At 40.3% G+C, this 17,900-nt stretch overlaps 1 protein-coding gene and 1 non-coding gene across 4 annotated transcripts; one reads left to right on the forward strand and one right to left on the reverse strand.

The window, feature by feature from the left end:
• Positions 1 to 1,845: 1,845 nt before the first annotated feature.
• Positions 1,846 to 12,992, reverse strand: PARP2 (poly(ADP-ribose) polymerase 2). 3 transcript variants are annotated; one of them, XM_045527362.1, is made up of 16 exons: positions 12,894 to 12,992; positions 11,523 to 11,684; positions 11,146 to 11,216; positions 10,503 to 10,553; positions 9,030 to 9,126; positions 8,501 to 8,576; positions 7,708 to 7,810; positions 6,754 to 6,916; positions 6,371 to 6,509; positions 3,898 to 3,961; positions 3,682 to 3,816; positions 3,296 to 3,423; positions 3,030 to 3,129; positions 2,605 to 2,703; positions 2,235 to 2,359; positions 1,846 to 2,115 (listed from the first exon to the last, which is right to left on the reverse strand). In XM_045527362.1, the coding sequence occupies exons 1-16, from the start codon at positions 12,931 to 12,933 to the stop codon at positions 1,956 to 1,958; spliced, it is 1,713 nt and encodes a 570-aa protein (XP_045383318.1). In that variant the 5' UTR covers positions 12,934 to 12,992; the 3' UTR covers positions 1,846 to 1,955. The 3 variants fall into 3 exon arrangements, with proteins under 3 accessions (XP_045383318.1, XP_045383308.1, XP_045383326.1); XM_045527352.1 differs by having other exon boundaries at positions 11,520 to 11,684; positions 12,894 to 12,991; XM_045527370.1 differs by having other exon boundaries at positions 11,520 to 11,675; positions 12,894 to 12,958.
• LOC123631171 lies at positions 5,519 to 5,621 on the forward strand. The gene has a single exon (XR_006733040.1). It is a non-coding gene; the product is annotated as a U6 spliceosomal RNA (small nuclear RNA).
• Positions 12,993 to 17,900: the final 4,908 nt, after the last annotated feature.

A 17,900-nucleotide genomic window follows, 5' to 3' on the forward strand; every position in this document is an offset into this window, starting at 1 on the left:
GTGTTACCTTTTGCTAAATGGTTTTTCTGCATCTAAGATAGCCATGTGATTTTTGCCCAACATTTGTTTTCATGTTGAACCAACCTGTGACCTTACAGGTTGGTATATAATCCTCTATATATGTTACTGGATTAAGCTTGGTTCTATTTTTATTTTTGCAATTCTAATTTTTTTGTTGTTGTTCACCCTGTCTCTCCCCCTGAAATTATATTTTTAAGAGATAGTGGTCTCTGATCTCATAATATCTTTATCTGGTTTGGGTTTGTATTGCCTTGTAGAATGAGTTTATGAAGTATTCCCCTCTTATTTTTTTGAAAAGTATGTAAAGTCTTCTTCAGTTTTAATAGCGGCATAAGTACTTCAATGAGTAGATATATTGGACTAGTTCCTTATCTAGAGATCTTTTCATGTACACCAATGCTATAGTGGCATCATCTATGTAAACATGTACATCTGTAAGTTTTACGTCAAAGGGTATATACATTTTAAATTTTGATAGGTATTGATAATCTGGTTTCTAGAAAGTTACAGGCTGTTTTCATTTAAACAAACTTCACCATTATTTAAGGACGTTTGTTACATTTAGCTGTGTTGTGTTTAAACATAATCAGGAAGGCTTTGGATTTGACCTGGACTTTAGTACTTCTTAGATGGAGCAGGGCATGTAAAAAGTCATTCTACTCCTCTCCTTTCCTCCTCAAGATATATTTCAGCTCAGTGGCAGTCCTCCAAGGGCTTCCCAGATTTTTGGACATCTGATGAGTCCTAGGATGTTAAGTGGTAGGAGACCTAGTTTGCAGTTGATAAATGGGAAAAAGGCAAGCAAGAAGATCTGAAGGGGAAAGAAAGGAACTCAGCCTTTGTTGCCTCTACCCTTCCTGCAATAATACCTAACAAATTCCAGTTTGCAGAAAAATTGAATCCAATGGAGAAAGGCACTAGCCCTTAACAGTGTCCCTCAATGCACAGAAGCTACTCAGAACAGGATCCTGAGTAACCTGCAGCTAGCTGTGGGATACACAGAGCAATGAGTACTTTCTTTTTTAATTAAAAAAATTTTTAAGGCCAGGCGTGGTAGCTCACGCCTATAATCCTAGCTCTCTGGGAGGCCGAGGCGGGAGGATCACTCAAGGTCAGGAGTTCGAGACCAGCCTGAGCAAGAGTGAGACCCCGTCTCTACTAATAGAAAGAAATTAGCTGGACAACTAAAAATATATATAGAAAAAATTAGCCAGGCATGGTGGCGCATGCCTGTAGTCCCAGCTACTCGGGAGGCTGAGGCAGGAGGATTGCTTGAGCCCGAGTTTGAGGTTGCTGTGAGCTAGGCTGACACCACAGCACTCTAGCCCAGGCAACACAGTGAGACCTCTGTCTCAAAACTTTTTTTTTAAATATGAAGCAGGGGGAGGGGGGTTCAATAATTTCCTTTTCTTGTTTTTTTCCAGAACTTATGGTTTTGACAATTTTCCTTTTTTTTCCTGAGACAGTCTCACTCTGTCACCCTGGGTAAAGTGCAGTGGCATCATCGTAGCTCACTGCAGCCTCCAACTCCTGGGCTCAAGCAATCCTCCTGCCTCAGCCTCCTGAATAGCTGAGGCTACAGGCAAGCACCACAGGGCCCAGCTAATTTTTTCCATTTTAGTAGACAGGGTCTTGCTCTTACTCAGGCTGGTCTTGAACTCCTGAGCTCAAGTAAACCTTCCTCTTCAGCCTTGCAGAGTGCTAGGATTACAGGCGTTGAGCCACCATGCCCAGCCAATGGGTACTTTCTGTCCTAGAAATGAAGATATACTAATGTCAGAAGAAATATGTGCTTGGAGAAGTAAAGCCCAAAGAAGCTAATGGTCAATTTGTTCCATTTTTATTACATAAAATATTACAAAATTCAAAAGTACCACGCTGCTTATTTTCTTGCTTGAAGATCAGATCTTCTCTAGGTTATTTAACATCAACATTCACCATAGCTGCAGGAAATTGAACTGAACCTTTAGAAGGTATCGCATACGGACCTGGTTGGGATTATAGACAATATATTCATTGTAGTTGAGGGTATAACCCTCTGGATTCAGAATTCCTGTGTCACTTGCTGGTCCTAAGGGCACTGTACTCCCATTCCTGCCAAAAGGAAGAGAGTGTGTCAATATAGCCTCTGGTTCAGAAGTTGGAATGGAGAAAGTAAAAAGTCTCATCTGGCCAAAAGGAGTCTTCTAGCTGTCCTGGTTGTGAGTACTTACAGGGTGATGAAGCGGCCAGGACTGGGAGCCATCTTGCCCAGGCCCTTGGTGCTGTGTTTGCCCTGAAGCAATCCTTCTGCCTTAGGATTGGCTTCTAGTAGCTCATTACACTGACCTAGGGCTACCTGCAAAGCAAAAGATCTTTGAATGCCCACATCCTACTGAGAATTAGATGGCTCTAAAGCCAAACAGATTCCATCAGTACTTTCCTCCCCTACGTCAGCAGGAATCCAATGCAATGAAAATAGCACTTGGCTTCCCCTCCCCACCTATCTTAGGTGAACCTCTTGGTTTTGGGGTCCAACTTTTCTCACTGGAGAAAATAGCAATTAATAATAAACTAGAGAATACTGACGTGTTCCTGCCTCACCTCTGACAAGAGCAGTAGTCCTGTATTTTTTAGGTGAGAGGCAAAGCAGTAATTGGCACTCTTGGAAGACATGTCAGCAAAGTAGATTCCTTTTCCAAACTGAAATGTATAAATAAACACCAAGGTCAGCTTTTAACCCATTGTGTTAGAAAGAAGGCTCAAACCACTGACCCTGTTTTTCCATTCTCTTAAACATAATATAGACCCTTCTCCATTTCCCCTCACAATTCTGTTCCAGAGAGGGTAGAAGCACCTGTGAATCTCTCCTTCTGAGGAAAAGAAGAGATATCTTTAGGAATTGAAACAAAGAAGGACACAGTAAGAGATGAGCCAGTTTAATTCTTGGAAAGGGTTACCACCTAAGGACTGAGAACATTACTGCATCTTTTTCCCTTGTGCTCCTCCTACAGTTCAATTTTACTCACCATGTAACCTGTGATGGGAGCCTCAGGGGGGGCAACTCGAAGCCCACGGCTCAGGATTCCCACCCAGTTGCTCAGCCTGGAACCATGCCATAGCAGCATCCTAAGGAAAAGTCATTATTTATTACTGTACTCCGTTGCTCTCCTACAAATATTAATATATGGCGCAAGCATAAGTCAACGCCTTCCTCTGCCACCCTTGTCTTATAAGTTCTATAACTGTACTTCAGGCAAGGAACGTCTTCCCAAACCCAAAGCTAGACTCAGACCTGTTATCAAGGTCCTCTCTGAAGGCTTCTTTCTCACCCTCCTTCTCTACTTCAAAAACATCCAGCAAAGTCATGGTATAGTCACTGTGTGTGGGAGCGTGGGTAGATTGTAGGTACTGGGAAATCACCTGTGAAAAATAAGGGAAAAAATGGGCAATGTAGACTCTATAACAGAGTCCTCAGGGCTTCTGGTATAATGTGGCAGACATGTCTGCTCCCAAATGGTCTCACAAGGCAGTTAGAATGGGCTCTACCCTTCCAAATTCCTTGTAAATAAAAATTCTGCCCTATTAGACAATTTGCTCTTAAAGAAGTCAGAATAGTGGGATGGGGGAGGTAGCTCTTAAGGGTATAAGAGTAGGAAAATAAATGATCATTTTTCTTACTTTGAACTCATAACTTTTGTGATCTAGAGGGTGCAAGGCACAATGCAGGTTTCTATAGTGTTGGTCCAATGGGTGTTCTGGGCTTTGCAGCTCTGTTTTCACCAGCTTAATGGCAATTTCAATGTCTCCCAAAGCCTGAGAAGATGAGATACAGAATCAACATGGAAGGAACCTAGGATAAAAGATTTAATACTTCCCAATCCATACATATCTCACCTCTAGTAGTTGTACTTTTTCTGACAGTTCTTTCTCTGTCTGGATTAGTGGAGGAGTACGGAGTCTAAGGACAAAGATATAAACCATAATGAGCTCTCTGATGTGTTGCTAAAAGGCACATGACTAAAAATCAGAGATGAAAGATAGGTCCTTCAGAAAACAGGTGTAAGAAACTGAGGTATTCCATCTGAGAGAGAAAGAGAGATCTGTAAAGAGATTTTAACTTCCAAATATTCCAAAAGGAATATTAAACATTAATGTATACTCTGAGTAGGATAAAACAAACTGTGTAGATTTTGACACTTGGGACTAGAGTTGAAATTTTTTTTTATGAGATTTTTATTTGATTTATTAGTCTCACTCTGTCACCCCAGGTCAAGTGCAGAGGCATCACTGCAATCTCCAAGTCCTGGGCTCAAGTCATCCTCCTGCCTCAGCCTCTGAAGTAGCTGGGACTACAGATGTATGCCATGGCACCCAGCTAATTTTTCTATTTTTAGTAGAGACAGGGTCTTGCTCTTGCTCAGGCTGGTCTTGAACTCCTGAGCTCAGGCGAGCCTCCTGCCTTGGCCCCCCAAACTGCTAGGATTACAAGCATGAGCCACTGCGCCTGGCCATATTATTTTTGTTTATATATATATATATATATATAATTTTTTTTTTTTTTTTGAGACAGAGTCTCACTCTGTTGCCCGGACTAGAGTGCCATGGTGTCAGCCTAGCTCACAGCAACCTCAAACTCCTGGGCTCAAGCAATCCTACTGCCTCAGCCTCCCGAGTAGCTGGGACTATAGGCATGAGCCACCATGCCCGATTTTTCTATATATATTTTTAGTTGTCCAGCTAATTTCTTTCTATTTTTAGTAGAGATGGGGTCTCGCTCTTGCTCAGGCTGGTATCGAACTCCTGACCTTGAGTGATCCTCCCACCTTGGCCTCCCAGAGTGCTAGGATTACAGGTGTGAGCCACCGTGCCCGGCCTTATTTTATTTATATATATATATATATATATATATATATATATATATATATATATATATATATATATATATATATATATATATATATATATATATATTTTTTTTTTTTTTTTTTTTTTTTTTTTTTTGAGACAGAGTCTCGCTTTGTTGCCCGGGCTAGAGTGAGTGCTGTGGCGTCAGCCTAGCTCACAGCAACCTCAAACTCCTGGGCTTAAGCGATCCTACTACCTCCGCCTCCCGAGTAGCTGGGACTACAGGCATGCGCCACCATGCCCGGCTAATTTTTTCTATTTTTATATTTTTAGTTGTCTGGATAATTTTTTTTTATTTCTATTTTTAGTAGAGACGGGGTCTTGCTCAGGCTGGTCTCGAACTCCTGACCTCGAGCGATCCACCCGCCTCGGCCTCCCATAGTGCTAGGATTACAGGCGTGAGCCACTGTGCCCGGCCCTTATTTTATATTTTTGAGACAAGGTCTCACTCTGTTGCCCACGCTAGAGTTCAGTGACATCATCATAGCTCACTGCAACCTCAAACTCCTGGGTGGAGATCCTTTTTTAAATAAGCCATATTAACCATATTAACATTAATAAGTCTCAACAAAAACAAAGTGTATTTTAAATATGTAATATCACCGAGCGTTTGCTATGACAGCATATATACTAAAATTGGAACAATATAAAGAAAATTAGCATGGCCCCTGTGCAAGGATGACACACAAATTCGTGAAGCCTTCCATAAAAAAATAATTATTTAAATTAAAAAAAAATTTTTTAAAAGTATCATTTGAGTTCACAACAATGGTGTTAGTGTAGTTACAGTCACCTAAAAGAATAGGAAAAAGGGGTGATATGCCTGATGGTGTTTTACTTGGTTGAATATCTAGACCCATTCTCACTTGAGTTGGTAACTTACACTTGGTCAGAAACTATGGCTATAATCAGGCCAGGAGATTGCAACGTGTATTTGTAAGCTAGTTAAATAAGCTATCTAGAAATCATTTTGACTCTGTATCTATTCAAGATGATTATTTCCTTAAAAATAAAAGAACTAAGGCTGGGCATGGTGGCTCATGCCTGTAATCCTAGCACTCTGGGAGGCCAAGGAAGCAGGACTGCTTGAGCTCAGTAGTTCAAAACCAGCCTGAGCAAGAGTGAGACCACGTCTCTACTAAAAATAGAAAAATTAGTCGGGTGTCATGGTGCTCGCCTATAGCCCCAGCTAATCGGGAGGCTGATGCAGGAGGATTGCTTGAGCCCAGGAGTTTGAGGTTGCAGTGAACTATGATGATGCAACTGCATTCTACTCAAGGTGACAGAGCGAGACTCTGTCTCAAAAAAATAAAATAAAATAATATAATAAAAGAATTAAAAGATTATAGTTGCTTCATAGACAACATACTCTGGTTAAAAAAAAAAAAGATTATTGCTGCTAACTGATACAGGGGATGTGTATGGTTAAAAGAATAAAGTGAAGTAACAGCACAGGCCTTACCCAAAGTCATGTGGGATTCTGGTATAGAATTCATTGCATGCTTCCGTGAGAGCTCGTCCATGCTGACCAGCCCGAATACAATCCTCAATCTTCTTCAGAGACTGGTAACCTGCCTTGATTTGTGCCACTGTCAACTTCCCTGCCAGATATCATACTACAAATTAGGGTTCCATCCTATAAAGTGTACTTACATCCCTGCCCCAAAAGACTGTCACCTTTCAACTTTCAAAATAGTTCCTCCTCCCCCTACACAACCTCTCACCCCAAATCCCATTTTCTTCTTTCAGTACTATCAGCAAGCTTTAAATTATGTTGGTGATGAAATATTCCATTAAAGGAAGTAGGGATGAAGAGAGAATTCAGAACAGAATCTGAAGTCCTACCAAGTGGGGCCTTCTTGGTATTATACTTCATTTCTATCATCATCTCTTCCATGGCCTGGACATTACAAATCAACTCTATCAGCTCCTGTACCCGAAGATCTAGCTGTGACTCTGGTTTCAAGGGAGATTTAAGAGATACCTCTTTTTTTGATTCGTCTTCACCCTATAGCCAAACAAACAAACAAACAAACAAACAAAAACACCTCTAGATCACTTATAATACCTAATACAATGTAAATGCCATGTGAAGTTGTTACACTGTATTGTTTGGGGAATAGTAACAAGAAAAAAGTCTGTGTAAGTTCAGTACAGAAGCAATTTCCTTTTTTTCAAATATTTGTGATCTGCAGTTGGTTGAATCCACGATGTGGAGCCCATGGATACAGAGAGTCAACTGTATTGGTTCTGCCTCCCACAGTTAGACACTCAATAAGTCTAAAAGGCCCTCCTCATGATGTCATTAAGTAGGGAGAGATTCTTTACATACTATTATGTCTCAAATCTTTTCATCTGAAAAAGACTGAGACTTCTCCATTCTTTGGACATATGACAGTTTTCAGGACAGTTTCGGCATCTTGGCATACCTCAGTTTGTCAAAATTAATTTTTTTACTGTGTTATATAACGAGAAGCGAAGACAACTTTAAATGTAGTTAAATCAGTTAGCTTTTTTATTACTCCTCTTTTCATCCATAACATGAAACTTCTGGAAATAGGGCCTAAGATTTTATAAGAACCTTAGCAAATAACAGAGACTAGAAAGGCACATTCTATCTTCATTCTTACTGTCCCTTTGAGATTACAAATCAGTGAGAGTTATACCTGCTGTGAGAAACAGCAATGACTCAAGACATCCAAGTCTGTTCTGGTCTAGGACTGATCTAAGCCATCCTGCTACCCTTTGCCCTGGTTAAGAAGAAACAGCTTTCCCTACAAAGGTACAGTCAGAGTTTACCTGAGTATTGGTAGCATAGTCCATCTGTAGCATATCATATTTTCCAGGCACCTTTTCAAACTTCTCACGATCCTCCCAATTGTTTTTGGTTTTGTCCAGGAATCTGTAGAGCCCAAGGTGGTGAGAAAACCTTATAAATAAAGGTCTACTACTAGGGATGGACTTATAATTGGTTCCTTAGACAGAAAATCTCCAAAAAATAAATGTGTTTCCTACCACAGAGCTCCTTTACATACCAACTTTCCATAAATCTGGATTCTAAATTAGGACACCAAATGGACAAAAAAGCTCTGGAAACAAAGCAAATAAAAAATGGGAAAAAAGGACCCTCAGGCTTCCCAAAGGCTCAAAAACACCACAAAAGCTGTTAAAATTTTATACAAAAGATTATCTATCCAATCCCTTTCCCTGAAAGAAACATGTTCCCAAAGACTCCAGAAATTTCTTCATCCATACCATAGTAAAAGTTTTAAAAACTCCAGCTGAATACTCTCCACCCTATGATGGAGAGTCTCCTAAATTCCCAAATCTCCTAAATTTGTTGGTCTTGTGTTAAATATATTAAATTCTTCTGTTTTTAGTCAATTTCAAGTTTATAGTTTGATGTAATTACTAAATAAGGATGTAGTTTGGTGTTTTTTTTTTCTTTTACCCCCCCGTAGTTTGGTGTTCCTATCACAGAGTATCAGAATAGAAAGACATTAACATTTAGGCCAAATAACACTTATAAAAATCTTAAAGAAGATACATCTAAGAAGAGAGTATGTTTTTGTACTCATTTTTTAGCACTCACTTCTTCTGAAAGATTTCCTTGGCCTTGCTGAGGTTGCCTGAACAAGCCACCAAGCTGTGCTGCCCCATTTTCCCAACTGCAAAGCAAATGCCACACATAAGATGGTTCTCTGTCCTCCAACCCAAGAATAGTTCCCTAATAGTAATGAGCCAGCTCTCTAAGATCTCACTGCTTAATATTGGATGAAAGGGCAGAAAAGGGAAAAGAGAAAAGGTCAAAGCACTTAGAGAACTGATCACGTTGGTACAAGTTACCTGCTAACTGCCAGAGTCTATGAGCACTACTAGCAGCCCAACTGCAGAAGGGTGCTCAACCTCAATGGGCTGCTCTTAGTTTTTCCAATGAGAACTTCCTAATGAGGATGCCTGCCATTTCCCAATTTCAAGAAGCTGGACTATATTACTAAGTCCCTCCGAGCCTTCAGAGCCTCTATTTACGTGATTTAAAACCAGAGGATCTGTTGGCTACTTGCTAAGCTGCCTCTGGCTTTCTCAATGACAACTCATAAAATCATAATAAAAGTCATTACCTCGGCCCCATCTCATCCAAACACTGAAGTTCCTCTGGGCATCATCTTCTAACAACTGAATCAGATAGTACTTGTTGTTGTTGAACTGGAGATTGGTCTATGATGAGAAAAATGAACAAAAAAGGAGAGAGTTTTGCAAATGGAAGTCACATAAACCAATAACTCGTCCTTGGTCACAGGTGTCAATAATTTCCATAAGGAAGAGCTTAGCAAGAGGCAAGAAAATTCCATTCTTATAACGGTAGGGATGTAAAACAGGAATACGGTTTGTATATTAAACTTTGGATTCTGAGGAATTAAAGTGGGAACCTGGAAGCTTCCTAAAACCCTCCATCCAACCTCAAATATCCTGTATTGATTGGTTCCTCCTGTTTTTTTTTCCCACCTCAGCTCCCTCCATACATATTTTTCTGTGTTTTCTAGCTCCCAATCCACTCCTAATAATTATTTTCCAAATGAAGACAATTTTGATGCTCCAAAGGTCTATAACCACTATGCACACTTGTTTAGATGACTTACTCTTTCATAGTCCTATTTATAGCTTTGGTTTGTTAGCTGCAGAAATTTGACAATAAGCTGAGAGAAGGACAATGTTGGGAGGGGACAAAGGATATGCAGCAACCACTGCCACATCTGTGCCATACCTAACCTGACCTTACTTGGAGACACTCAGAGAGACCATGACCAGTATGTAAAAGGAGATATCTGTAGGTAACTCAGAGTGAAGAGAGTGCTAATGCTATAAGGCTGAGCCCTGGATATTGAAGCACTCTTTATTAAGCATGTTGCCCCTTCCTAATTCTACTACCTGCTTGTTCACATCATAAAGTCATTGGATGTTAGAACAAAAAGAAGCCTTACGATACTTTCTATCTGCTCATGATATTTTAAGTAGAAGTAGTAACAAAGGAATACTAGTTACAATTATATATGTTGTATAAAAAATTCAGATTTGAAGTGATATCCAGGAAATATATTCACTAGGTAACTGTATTATCTATTCAAAACCACAAAAATTAACAAGAAAAAGGTTAAGTAAAAATTTAAATAAATATAACTACAAAAAACTTAAAAACGTCAATGTGAGTAAAAAGTATACCATAACAAAAAACCAAAGGCAAATGACAAATCTGGAGAATATATAAGTAATTTATATTGCAGACAAAAGGCTATTGTCTGTAGTATATGAAGTTCCTCAAAGCCAGTAAGAAAAAGACCAACAACCTATTAGAAAATGTGCAAAAGGATATCAACAGAAAATTCACAAGTTCAACAAATGACATGAAATTTGCAAAAAGATCTGCTTCTCATAGAGGACTTTGTTATCAGATAAGAATGCTCTAGTGCTGAGCACTCAGGTGTTTAATTGTAAGTGGCTAATAAAAGGTATTTTAGAATTAGAGAGCTGGGCAAATTGATCACCAGTAATTATCAAGAAGAAATTCCCATGAACAGAATGGCTCCTCCTCTTACCTGATTTAGCATGACATCATAGACATCCTTTCCTTCACAATACACATGAGCCTAGAGAGAAAAAAAAAGTGACATTGGTATAGTGAGGCTCCAAATTTTCCTATGTCTCAAGTTGTCATTCTCTAGCACCATCAACATCTACTTCCCAGGGAAAGAATTGCAAACATATTTTCTACACACAGCCTGTCATTACTGTAACGAAAATATGCTGCCTTTTTCTAATTACAGAAACACAAAAGACTCTGAGTTAAAGGAAACCTGCTCCAGAAGCAGCCTTTCTTTTGTATTACTCAAATTGTATCCTCATTCCTCAATAACTCATGCCATTCCAGGATACAGTTTCTCTTTAGAACAAGAAAACAGTTCTCCCTTAACAATACCATTTTCTGGCTGAAAAAGAGAATAAGGTGCAGAAGACTCACAGCAACTCCAAAAGGTAACCATGTTAAAAACACCCTGATTATAAACCCTAAACCCTTCCACTCCCACCCCTCAGCCTTGGAAAAAATTAATCACCAACAATATTTTGGAGAGGATTCCTAAAATGAATTATTAACAACGTCCCAGGCAGGAGTCCTAGTAACAAAAGAACAGCGCTCTCTGAGAAATCAATGGACTGAGAATCAGCTCCAAAGTCTCTTACCTTCCCGACCTTGGCTGTACACTCTGGGTCCACAGGCGCTTTGCCCTTTAACAGCAAGGCCTTCACAGATTCTGAGGAAAGACAGATATGTACTACTGTATAAGAATCAAAAGCAGCTGTTGTGGTTAGACAGAAACCTGTCATAATTCACTATGCCTTTCCCAAGCAATCCTAGTCTTCTGCCTAGGTCTCAAGCTGTCTCAAATAAATGAAAATGAAGATTCAAGAAAGTAGATTAGTCTTGTGGTATGCCCAGAGAATAGAGAAATTAATTAATTATATTCTCAAGGAAGGAAGAAATAAAACGTAAAACAAGATATCACCCCCACCCCTACCACAGACCCTCTTGCTGACCCAGGTCCTCCCTGACCTACCACCTTGCTTGTCTTCTGTCTTCTCCTTGTTAGCCTTTCCTCCCACCACAGGCATCTTTTTCACCTCCTGCCTCCGGCATTTTCGAGTTTTCTTAGCAGGAGGAGGATCTTCTGGAGCTGTGTTGCCATTATTAGCTTTCTTGGTTTCATTTAATGCTATAGAAGCTAAGCGAAAGAACAATGAGCAAAGAATGGGGACACACTGAATATGATCCTCCCTTGAAAATCTTTTAAAGAAATGGTTTAACAACTCAGATAGACAAATACCACATGCTCTCACTTGTAAATGTGTAAGTGCGAGCTAAATAATGTGCACACATGGAAGCAGAGTGTGCAACGATGGATAATGGAGACTTGTGGGAGTGGAGGCGGTGTTTGATGGGAAGTGGCTTGCTGGGTACACTGTGAGTTGCTTCAGTGATGTATGCATTGAATGAAGTTCCTGACTTCACCACATGTAATATGTCAATGTAGCAAAATGCACTTGTACTGTATAAATACATACAAATAAAAAAATAAATGGGAAAAAAATGGTTTAAGATGGTCTTGTAAGTTTACAAAGAAACAATAACTACCACATCACTACTCTTGGCAATGGTCTGAATAAGCCTTCCTAAATTGCTACATTCTAGCCAAATAAAAGGGAGTCCCAGGGCTCTTGTAAATTTATAGCCAGAGGCATGAATCTCATAGCCTGCTGATCTCTTCTGTGTACTTGTGAACCAATGCCCCCAATACCTACCTCATACCTGAGGCTGTATGAGATAATGGTTAGTAGAAACTAGAGTCTGTGCCTAGTTTAGAATCCAGCTCTGTTTCTTCTAGCTGTGGAAACTTGGAGAAGTTATTTGCTTTCTTTGTACCTCAGTTGCCCCAAGTGTAAAATCCAGAGGATGACAAACAACAGTATCTAATTTATAGGGTGGACCTATGCTTTTTAGAACATAACACATAGAGTACTATAACTCAACAATTCTTAAGACTCTCATTTTACTGTCTCTGGAATTGGGTTACATCTTACAATGTGTGACATATAAATAGTGAATTATAGTTTAATTGGAAGCGCTTATCGTTCCTTTGAGTTATGTAAAATAATAGTGCACCTTATAATTAATTTTTTCAATTGGATGACATTAGGTATTAGCAACAGAACTGGCACACTAGTTGTTACAGGCCCACAAGTCTTTATCCACAATTCCGTAATCCAAACAGCTCTGAAAAATCGAAATTTCAAAAGTTTAGCACCAAAACTAGTTCGGTAGCCAAGTGCAGGTCATGGGGAGCTGGAAAGGTGAAAAGGCCAGTATAGGCAGTACTGTTCCTTTCCCGACGCCTCAACCCCAGCATTCTGCCCCCCAACAATGCGCCCCGAACCTCGCGTCCTGCGCTCCCTGGTCCTCCGCCGAGGCGCCATGAAGCACCGGAGCTGACGTCATCAACCCGCTCAGAGGAATCGCGGGCCCAGTCACAGGCGAGAAACACAGTGCGCGTGCGCCCTGGCGAGTTGACGCCCGTATAGGACCGGGGAGGGACACTCTGATATATTTGCATGTCGCTATGTATTGTGGGAAATCACCATAATGGAAAAATGTCTTTAGATTTGGGAACCTTATAAATTCGGGGTAAAAACTTTTTCTCATAGGGCGGAGGGAAGCTCATCAGTGGGGCCACGAGCTGAGTGCGTCACGTCACTCCACCCTCATGTCCCTTGGGAAGGTCTGAGACTAGGGCCAGCAGCAGCCCTAACAGGGCTCTCCCTGAGTTTCGGGGAGGTGAGTTCCCAGAGAACGGGGCTCTGCGCGAGGGCAGACTGGGCAGGAGATGCCGTGGACCCCGCCCTTGCGGAGGGGCCCGGCGGATGCCTCCTTAGCCAGAGCTTGGAACAGACTCACGGCCAGCGAAGTGAGTTCAATGGCTGAGGTGAGGCACCCGCACGGGGGCCTCATAACCCAATTCAGACTACTCTCCCCCGTCCTTTTTTTGGAAGAAAAAGGTCCTCTGTGCTGGAAGACCGGTTGTTCCCACTAAAAGTCCTTGGGATAAGTGTGCCAACTGCTGTTGGGAGTGGTGTGTGTAAAGTTACATGAAACTTCAGAACTGGGACAACCATTGGGCAGGAAAACTCCAAGAATGCTAGTGTCAGAACCCCCTGAACATGATCATTTGGTACCTGGTGACATTAGGCCAGGGGTTCCCAAGCGTTTGACCGCATAAGAATCATGGGGTATGGAATCTCCTACTTTTCTCACTCCTACATTGAAAACTACTTTTGGATCTCTATCCTTATTTTGACAAGGGATGCTGTTTTATTATTACTTTTTTTTTTTTTTTTGTGACAGAGTCTCGCTCTGTTGCCCAGGCTAGAGTGAGTGCCATAGTGTCAGCCTCGCTCACAGCAACCTCAAACTCCTGGGGCTCAAGTGATCCTCCTGCCTCAGCCTCCCAAGTAGCTGGGACTACCGGCGCCACCATGCCCGGCTAACATTTTCTATATATTTTTAGTTGTCCAGCTAATTTCTTTCTAATTTTAATAGAGACGGGGTCTCGCTCTTGCTCAGGCTGGTCTCCAAGTCCTGACCTCAAGCCATCCTCCCGCCTCGGCCTCCCAGAGTGTTAGGATCACAGGCGTGAACCAACACACCTGGCCTATTTTATTATTTAAATATGAACACATTGCCCTTATAAAACCTTACAGATACTAAAAAACAAAAAACTGTTCCCTTCATTCCCTCCATCCTGCTCCTAAGAGTAACTACTGTTATTAGTTTGATGTGTCTTTGTATTTTGTTTTCATTCGCATACAGAGATATTTTGTTAATATTTTGCCTTTTTTGAAGGAGGGTTGAGTGTTACATAAATGTGGGCATGTTGCATGTGTTATTCTGCAATTGCGCTTTTTCCACTTAACATGCATTGGAGATCTTTCCATGTTAGTATTTGCAGGTCTACTTTAATCTCTTTAACTACTGAGTAGTATTTCATAGAATAGTTGTATCATGATATAATGAATCCCCTTTGGATAGACATGGGTGTTTCTATAACTGTTTAGTTATTAAAACCAGTGCTAAAATAAACATCCATGGAAAGTTTTTTAAGAGTGCTCCCTTTTCCAAGAGTTTACTCATTTTAGCAGTGATAACATCTCTAAACGACAGTAATTATCAGTGTTCCCCAAAGGGTGAGCCTCAATTAAATCTGTTACAAGCATCTGAGGGTGCTTATTAAAATACATATTGCTGAGTCCCACCCATTGCATTAGAACATCTGAAGGTGTGTTCCAGGAATCTACTTTTAAGCAATTTCAAAGTTATTTTACTGTGCACAAAATTTTGATGTTACCAGCTAGGGAGTATCTCATAATGGATTTTTACGAGTATTAAAACTTAGAATACAGAATACCATGAATGAATATTAGATATTTAATGGAAATTTTCAAAGAAAAGAATATTGTGCTTTCTGGGATCTTCTGAAACATAATAGGAGGTCGTGCAATGTAGTGGTTGAGTTTGGGCTCTCAAGTTGATTGAGTAGTGTCTTGGTCTGCTTTCTGTTTCTTATAAAAGAATACCTGAAACTGGGTAATTTGTAAAGAAAAGGAATTTATTTCTTACTGTTATCGAGGCTGAGAAGCCCAAGATTGAGGGGTACCATCTGTTGAGAGCCTTCTTGCTGGTGGGGACTCTCTGCAGAGAACTAAGGCATGCAGGGCATCACATGACCAGGGGGCTGAGTGGTGTACTAAAGTGACATCCTCAAGTCTCTCTTGCTTTTCTTATAAAACCACCAGTGCCATTCCCATCCCACAATGTCCTTTTAATCCATTAATCCTTTAATTTATTAATCCATGAATGGATTAATGCATTCCTAAGGGCATACTCCTTAGGATCCAATAACCTCTTCAAGGTCCCACCTCTATTGAGGATTAAGTTTCAACCTGAGTTTTGGAGGAGACATTCAAACCACAGCAACTGGTCTGAATCCAGACTTTAACACTTGCTAAATAGGCAAGTACCTTAATCTCTTTAACTGTTTCATTTTTTGTAAAATAATTATAATGAAAGTGCCTACATTCTTGGATTATTGTGACGATCACACAAAGTAATGAATGTAAAGTTCTTAGCACAATTCCTGGTTTACAGTAAACATTCAATAAATGTTTTGACTCTGGAAATTACAATTAAATAAATCAATTATGGAAAAACAAACTAACATTTGTTATGAATGTTGGGGAATTTGAGGTAGGTAAACTCTGAGGCAGATTAGAATGGATAGCAGTTTCTGGTAAGGAGGAAGCAGGGTGCATAGGATGAAATCATTAAAAAGTGAGAACTACTATAAGTTAGAGTTGTATACTTTCTTTTTATATTATAATACGTTGAATCGTTATACTTCCAATACATGCAAATTATATGTATATTTGTACATATATTATGTATTATATACTTTAATAGTATTTATTAAGAATCATGATGAATATTGTGCCATGAATATTGTGGCAATGAGTCCTCTAGTTATGGCTTAAAAGCAATCCTAACGGTAAGAAGGACATACACTTTAACTGGAAGGGGATATGAAGAGTCAAAACAATCTATTATTTGTTTATTTATTTTTTTTTAGAGATGGGGGTCTTACTCTGTCACTCAGGCTGGAGTGAAGTTGTGCAATCATAGCTCACTGCAGCCTCAAACTCCTGGGTTCAAGTGATCCTCCTTCTTCAGCATCCAGAATTGCTGGGATTATAGGGATGAACCACTGCACCTGGCCCCAAATAATCTGTTAATGAATTGTGTCCTCAGCACTGAAGGTCATTGTTTTGGATCCTGAAATGTGTAAACACACACTTTGCCCTCTTGTTGTTTATAGTCTACTTGAGGAAATACATCTAAGAAGAAATTATATAATAATAATAGCTAACATGTTGTTGAGTACTATGCAGCAGGCATTGTACTGGGTACATTATATGAATTATTTTACTTAATTCTCACAACAGTCATGGGAGGAAGATTTCATAATTTTTTCTTCTTTTTTTACACTTAAGGAAACTTTGGTACCAGTTGGATGTCAAAATAAATAAATAAATAAATAAAACATAGTTCAGGAAACTGAGGCTGAGATGTGTGCAAGTAAATGGCAAAGGTCAGATTCAAAATCAGCTAAACTTTACTTTAAAGTCTGCACGCTTGGTCATCCATCTTTTATCCACCAAGCCTGTTAGCTCAAGGATTACCCAGGAGGTAAATTCTAACTTGAATGGATCTAGACTGTTTAAAATGGAATTTTTTACTTTGCATAAATTAACCATATTGAGCTTTTGTTGCTGATAGCACTCCTGCAAATATGGTGAACATTTCTAAAATCCGCTGGACTAGGCTGGGCGGGGTGGCTCACGCCTGTAATCTGGGAGGCCGAGGCGGGCGGATCGCTCGAGGTCAGGAGTTCGAGACCAGCCTGAGCAAGAGCGAGACCCCTCCCCCCCTACTACAAATAGAAAGAAATGATTTGGACAACTATATAGAAAACATTAGCTGGGCATGGTGGCGCATGCCTGTAGTCCCAGCTACTCGGAAGGCTGAGGCAGTAGGATCGCTTGAGCCCAGGAGTTTGAGGTTGCTGTGAGCTAGGCTGACGCCATGGCACTCTATCTAGCCCTGGCAACAGAGCGAGACTCTGTCTAAAAAATAAATAAATAAATAAATAAATTAAAAAAATCCGCTGGACTTTCTGTAAGAGGTGGCAAGCACCAACCCCACAAAGGGACACAGTGCAAGAAGGGCAAGAATTCTCTGTATGCCCAGGGAAAGTGGTGTTATGACAGGAAGCAGAGTGGCTGTGTTGGGTAAACTAAGCCAATTTCCCTGAAAAAGACTAAAACTACAAAAAGATTGTGCTGAGGCTTCAATTTGCAGCCCAACTGCTGATCTAAGAGAATGCTGGCTATTAAGGGATGCAAGCATTTTGAACTAAGAGGAGATAAGAGGAAGGGCCAAGTGGTCCAGTTCTACGTGTCATCTTTTGTTTTATTATGAAAAAAAAGAATAACACCGTGAGGGTATGTTAAAAAAATTAACCATATCGAGGTCTCAAAGTGTAAGTATTATCCTTAAGGGACGAAAATTGTTTGGCATAGAATGCAGTAAGCCCATCTCAACAAAAACGTGTGTAAGTAGCTTAAATCAGCCTGCGTTTGTGCTAAGCATGTTAACCCAGAAGGAAACTTGGTTTAAGTTCACTCTAAAAACGGTGCGAGAGGCATCACTGGCTCGGGAAGAGACTAGTGGATGAAGGAGGGGGTTGCGTCATTTCAGCACCTTTTAAGGTAAAGGAGGAGGGAATCCTCCTTGAACTCATTAGCCAATCAGATTCCGAGGCCACTTCCCAAGG

This window comes from Lemur catta, chromosome 1 (genome assembly GCF_020740605.2).
Source record: "Lemur catta isolate mLemCat1 chromosome 1, mLemCat1.pri, whole genome shotgun sequence".
NCBI classification, from domain to species: domain Eukaryota; kingdom Metazoa; phylum Chordata; class Mammalia; order Primates; family Lemuridae; genus Lemur; species Lemur catta.